The sequence below is a fragment of the Arachis hypogaea genome, chromosome 19 (genome assembly GCF_003086295.3).
Source record: "Arachis hypogaea cultivar Tifrunner chromosome 19, arahy.Tifrunner.gnm2.J5K5, whole genome shotgun sequence".
NCBI classification, from domain to species: domain Eukaryota; kingdom Viridiplantae; phylum Streptophyta; class Magnoliopsida; order Fabales; family Fabaceae; genus Arachis; species Arachis hypogaea.
This window is the reverse complement of record NC_092054.1, coordinates 118,663,778-118,670,450: the sequence shown is the minus strand read 5'-3', so window position 1 is coordinate 118,670,450 and position 6,673 is coordinate 118,663,778. Positions and strand designations below refer to the sequence as shown.

The window sequence follows — 6,673 nt, the reverse complement described above, 5'->3', positions numbered from 1 at the left end:
AGATAAATAGTTTGAGAAAATTGATAGTTATATTATTGATAAATTAAGAAGAGAGTACAAAAGCTACTACTGAGACTTGATATACTTGTTATTAGTTGATTATAATAAACTCTATAATAACTTATTTATAGATTCTTCAAGTTAATTCTAAATAGTTCTAAATCTTAAATATTTTTTAGTACTTCATTATTTATTTACTTAATTTTTAGATTTTTTTATTATAATATCTAAATATTTATTTTTATGAAACAAGACTATAAAAATTTTATAGAATTTCACAAATATGTAGCATAATCAATATAAGTCTTATTATCCTGACCATAAACGAAATACACCAGTCTTATATATCATCTATATTTAAAAAACAAAAAATGCAGTCTTATAATGAAAAAATGAAAGGTCTCTAAGAAGTAAGAAACGTGATAGTATATGTTACACACTTATATTAAATAAAAGTTGGCTATAGAGTTACATTTGCCAAAACTTTTATGTTATCATTTGCAGTTATTATTATCATATATAATAAACGGATAATGCTAGGTAGACCAAAAAAAAAAGAAAAACCAGAACTTACCTTATTTAGTATTAATTAATTGTCGCAACAATTAATAAATGCTAAATAAGATAAGTTATGGTTATTTTTGTCTGATTTTCTTTGGTTACTAAATATTTCCAATAATAAACCATTCAATGAACTCCTTTTCAATGTAATCTCTATATTTTTTGTAATAATAATCACTAATCTATTCATATTTCTCGTTTTGTTTAACTCTCAATTATTATCAAGTTTTCTTATAAACTTTTACATTATAATTAAGTTAATTTTTAAAAGAAAATAAATAGTTTAAAATACATGATAAGTTTTTTAAAAATAAAAATTTTAAGTGTACAGAAAATTAACTATTATATATTTATTTATAAATATATATATTATTTAATTAATTTATTTATTTTTAATATATATTTTATATTTCAATACCTATTTTTATAGATAGCTATATTTTGGTGGCCGATTCTTTATGCTGCGTATTCTGATCGTTTTAATAAATAGTATGTAAATATTTAAAAATAATAAATAAAAGTTAGAACTATCTGAATATCAACCAATTATATATCTTAGTTTCTAAAGAAAATAATAAATCATAACAGATTTGTAGCAAAACTTATTTATCCCATTTTTTATTAGGCTTAATAGATTTGCAGCCTTAATCGAGGATGATCGTTAGAGTTTCAATTTTTTACTTTATCATCTCTTTCGTTTTAGAGAATTAAATCTACAAACATTCTAATTAATGATCTTATTAAAAACTAGAATATAATAATTTGGTTTTTCTTCGGAGATCTTTTGTTTAAGACTCACTATCTTTGCATATGTTATTGCTTTAATTTTTATCAATAAAAAATTAATTATTGTATTGTTGTTGTTGCTGTGTGAGTAGGGAAGAGGAACATGACCATCGGGTGGGGAGAGATGTGATGGTGGAGGCAAGTGTAAAATAAAGTATGAGCGGCAATGGTGGTGTCGATGAGAATGAGTGAGGGAGGCGGAAGGAGGAGGGTGAGAGAACAATGGTGGTGGGGAGGGAAAAGGAAGAGGAGAGAATTAAAAAGATGATATTGCACAGGAGAGGCAGAGGCACGTGGTGGTGGTGGTGTCAGCGATCATGGCGGAAACGATTTTGATTTGTATCAAAATTATTTTTGAAAATATTTTATTTTGTCCTTAAAATTTTATATAGAACTAATATTTAAAAATAATTTTGGCATTAACTAAATGTTAAGGATAAAATTAAATAAAATTTAATATTAAAAATATTTTAAGAAAAAATGTTAGAAAAAAAAAAAAACATAATTTAGCCGTATTCAACCTGTGTCACCTACTGTTGGGTGGTCTCATTCTCTTAGCTGGTTCCTAAATGCATCATCACAGCCCGCGTAGAAACTGTGCACTGATGAAAATCCCTGGAAGAAAAAGAACCTACACTAAGTTACAATATTAGAACTATTTACATACACCCTACATAATTGAGCAATGCAATTTACTTATGAAACGTAAGAAATAACACACACATATATTTATATTGCTCGACACAAAATTAAACTTCTAAGATTGGTTGTTGGACCTTATTCCAACCCATCCCCTGAATCTCTCAGATCTTACTTGGACATAAAATATATATCATTGATGAGATATTTCTAAGTACAATCGCTTTTTTTTATATATAACAAATCCCATATAATAATGGATATTTCCTAGAAAGCTAGGACATAAGGCTGTCACAATGTCCGATCCAAGAATTCTTTTATACTTTACATACATTTAATGGAATGTGTACGTATACATATAATATATCATTGACTCTATCACCAATCAAATAATAATATTATTGTTATTGATCCCATAAATAAAATTGTTTAGTACTACGACAATAAATTAAAGTACTCCTATATTATATATATGAAACATGCAAGTGCTACTAGTCATCACTATTCTTCATAATGATAATAATAAATGATATTCCAACCACATTCACTCACCAACCCTACATTCATCCAGTTAATACGCATTTGATTTTTGCAAAAATTGATACCATAGAAGACAAGGTACAATAAAACAAATGGCCATAAACGAAGCTCCATCAACATGCACATGGCCTTGTTCCCTCTCTCACTTGTGAACCATATAAACAATTTAATATACCTTCCTGTTCCAGCCAAGACATCAATAATTTTGGGGTACACAAAAATTAATTTAAAGCACACAAAAAGGCAAAAAAAATTATAAATAACAATAATGATATACATATACCTATACATATACAATACATACATTATGAGGAATCTCTTAATAAAGGGAAGAATAATAAAGTAATATGCATTAATATTCAATAATAATAATAATTAAGCACATATACAACACAATAATAATCATGACAGCAAATGAAGGATAATAATAATAATAATAATAATAATAATAATAATAATAATAATAATAATAATAATAATAATAATAAACAAGCCAGACTAGTATTATAGGTTAAGTTTATTGCTTCTTGTTCCATTACAAATGCCCCCATCATCATCACCATCACAGGCTCCTTAAAATTAAAAGTTGAATCTATATACCAACAATAATAATACAAAAAACACAGACAAATGCCAAACTAACAATAAGTAAATAAAAACATATGTCCCAGCAGCAGAAGTGCTATGGTGGATTCATATATATTTTTATAGGGTAAACTTTGGTACGGATTCTGATCATATATATATAGAACATGTATTGGACCAGCAGCTTCAGCTTCAGCTTCTGCTTTTGCATTTCTCCATGGCCCTCGGCGCTGAAAGTTCACAGGAAAGCATGCCAATATTAGATTCACTTGCCAGAAAGTGGTGTATAATAATATATATTATCTAAAATAATAACTATGAAGAATCATGATTGTTAGTATTTTCCTATTTGGGTTTCATAATAATGATGACTTCCATATATATTAAAGCAAAATTAAATGAATGAAAAGAAAAAGTTGATGTAACCAAACATATGATCAATAATTCATACCAAGCCCAATAGCTTCTGATCCTTTCATTATTCGCAGACGCTTGCATGATCCAACAAACATCCTTCACAAAAAGTAAATAACTTAGGTTAATTTCATGGGTCTCTATGTGTTGAAGTAAAAAAAAACTCTTAAATTAAAAGCATGTTTCTAAATAACCTCTTAATAATCAAAGTTTTTTTAATTAGATAAAAATTTCTAATCCACATGAGTAATTAATTAGTAAATAATACATTTAATTTTCTTTTTGATAATAATAAGTACAATACTTAAATGTTTGTATATATATATAAATAAAGGAAATAGCACCTAGCTAATTAAATAAAGGTCAATATATAAAAAAGAAATTATATTGAAAGTAAACAAAAATAGTTATATTTTAGATTTTCAAAATAAATAATTTGGTGATAATTTCCTAACTGTGTATTTGAATGAACGAGTGTTATGAAAACTGTAATCAAATTGTAGAGAGGAGAGAGTAGTGGTGGTGGTGGCGGCAACGACGGCGGTGGTGGTGAGATGAAGGTAATAGAAACTTACTCCCATGGGACATCACCCACGAGCATCCAGTCACCATCCTTATCTTCATAGGTTGGCACATACTCAGAGCTGTTCAGAAGATCCATCAACTTGCTCTCATTCATGAAATCAATCATTCCTTGGGACCCATAGTTACCTTCATCAATTACAATAATAACACCCTAATTTAATAATATTATTATTATCAATAATAGTACTACTTAATCATTCACACCCAAATAAAACCCAGGCCACAATCATACACAATTATACATATGCCTAGCTGTAAGTCTGTAACCCCAGAATGTAACAATTCTAACAAATATGTATATAAATTAAATTAAACATATTACTAATTAATAGCACCATCAACACAGATTCCCATGCATCAAAGAAACAAATTTAAAAACTATTATTATATGAATTTAATTTTCAGCATATAAACAATGCATTAAAATTAATTTTTTATTTCATTATATATAATAATAATAATAGTAACTTTGTAATTTTATGTGCTATTTTCTTTCATATTATTATATACACGTTCAGTCTCATCAAAGTTGAACTAATAATAGAGCTTTTGGAGGTCTAAGTAATTGAATTAAACTCATAAAATTTAAATAAATTTAAACGATAATAGAGAACTGATAAAGTGTAAAAATGGTAAATCGAATTTGGAGATCTAAACTAAGAAATATGAATATGGATATGGTACTAACCCATGGTGAAGGAGCTGAACATTTTGGCCAAGGCATCAGATAAGTCTTGGTAGCTTTTGTACATTGTCAGGTCGACCTTGCGAAGGTAAGGAGCTCCATCCATGGAGACCTTCACAAATGAACCACCAGTAGAAGCTGCGGTGGTGGCTGCAGCGGCGGCGCTGCTTGTTGTCTTCTCAGTGGTGGCGCTGCCATTGTTATTTTCCTCAGTGCTCACCTTTTGTGCCATCATGTTCTTTCTGTATGACCTCACTGGTGGCCATCCAACTACTTGAGCTCTGATCATCGTCATAATAATAATATTTTCATATTCAGTTAAATTCATCAAATTAATGTATTAAAAATATGATTTTTTATATCAATTTAAATTTTTAAGAGAAGTTATAAACAAAAAGTCTAGAGTGTCATCTTTAACTTGTTTTCATTCAAAAGAAAAAAAAAAGTAGTACAAAAAAATCTATACAAAAATTTAAATATACCTTAAAAAACTCCTATTTAAAAAAAATATGTTAAAAATATAAGTATATTCATGTCCTTTATCGATTTAAATTTTTAAAAAAGAATAATTTTATTATATAACGAAATAAGGGAGATGAAAGGAATTAATTAAGGGAAACATACTTAGCGGGTGGCTTGGCAGGGTCCTTAAGGAGAGTCTTCTCCTTTGGAACATTCTTCAGATTCTCATTCAGATCTTCCTTGTTAGTATCATTGCCTTGAAGGTTAAGCTTCAGATCAACCGTCTCAGAGAACCCTCTCTTCCCGGTGGCTCTCGGAGTTTCTGCCGTTGCCGTGTCTCCGCCTCCGCCTCCGCCTCCGCCTCCGCCGGGCAGGCCAAGGCAAAGCTCAGTCTCCTTCAGATTCAAGCCATGCTCCTTTGCCAACATAGTTGCCATTTTTGGCTCTACCGTTATCAAATGGAACTCTCTCAGCTTCTTTTCTAATTCTAATTTCTCTTTCTCTTTCTCTTTGCTCTCTCAAACTGTTTCTTATGAATATGGTGTTCTCTTCTTTCTATTATAATGCTTTCTTGGTTTGGCTATATAGAAATTGGAAGCAGTAGAGAGAGAGAGAGAATGTGATAGCCCCTCAATAATATAGGCCCTTTGAGGAACTTGTGCTTGTGACTGCATGTGTATGTCATATCATGTTTGGATCCAATTGCATGCTGACACCTGGACATATATGGGGCGTTGATCTTTGCAAATGGGTAGGCTTAACGGACTCTTTCACATGACTATTATAGCCAATTTGTTTTTAATAATCTACTTAAATAAGTATTAAAGAGTTAAATTTTATCTTATGTATATAATAATTTTTTTGAGTCTATATATATATATATAATAATTTATTAGTTAATAATAAATTTTTAAATGATAATTTTAATTAATAATAAATTAATTTTTAATTTATCAAATCAAAAAATATTGTTAAAAAATTACAACTATTATGTTATGATAGTTACAGTAATTAGATAATTGTGTTATTAAAATAATAATTTTTTAATATTTAATTTTTTTAACTTTAAAAATAAAAAAATTATAATATAAAAAATGTGGTTATAAGTTTAAAATTTTTAAATATTATTAAATTTATATAATCACTAAAAATTAAAAAATATAAAGTACACTGAAATTCCAAAGATAACAAAATAGTCGTGTCGATAAAAAAAAAAAAAAAATTTATATATAATATATAGTTGAACAATTATTTCTCCTTTGATGATAAACGGGATTATTATTTGAGGGTACCTACCAAAATGTTAATGGCTTCCAAAATATGTCTCCCCAAATGTACTAATCAACCTTTGTTGTAATTTTCAAGGCACATGCATGGCACTTGGTCTTGTTAGTTTTCCGTCTTCTGCTGTCCTCT

General features: G+C 28.4%; 1 protein-coding gene across 1 annotated transcript; it reads right to left on the bottom strand.

The window, feature by feature from the left end:
- Positions 1 to 3,005: 3,005 nt before the first annotated feature.
- On the bottom strand, positions 3,006 to 6,445 carry LOC112776756 (auxin-responsive protein IAA14). Its single transcript, XM_025820996.2, has 5 exons — positions 5,420 to 6,445; positions 4,799 to 5,076; positions 4,101 to 4,236; positions 3,563 to 3,624; positions 3,006 to 3,341 (listed from the first exon to the last, which is right to left on the bottom strand). The coding sequence occupies exons 1-5, from the start codon at positions 5,692 to 5,694 to the stop codon at positions 3,304 to 3,306; spliced, it is 789 nt and encodes a 262-aa protein (XP_025676781.1). The 5' UTR covers positions 5,695 to 6,445; the 3' UTR covers positions 3,006 to 3,303.
- Between the last annotated feature and the right edge of the window lie 228 nt (positions 6,446 to 6,673).

Coding starts and splice junctions, on each gene's coding strand:
- LOC112776756 (XM_025820996.2), bottom strand. CDS start 5,694: ATGGCAACTATGTTGGCAAAGGAGCATGGCTTGAATCTGAAGGAGACT. Junction 4,237..4,798: donor GTTCAGCTCCTTCACCATGG/GTTAGTACCATA, acceptor TAATTGATGAAG/GTAACTATGGGTCCCAAGGA. Junction 3,342..3,562: donor ATCAGAAGCTATTGGGCTTG/GTATGAATTATT, acceptor GTGAACTTTCAG/CGCCGAGGGCCATGGAGAAA.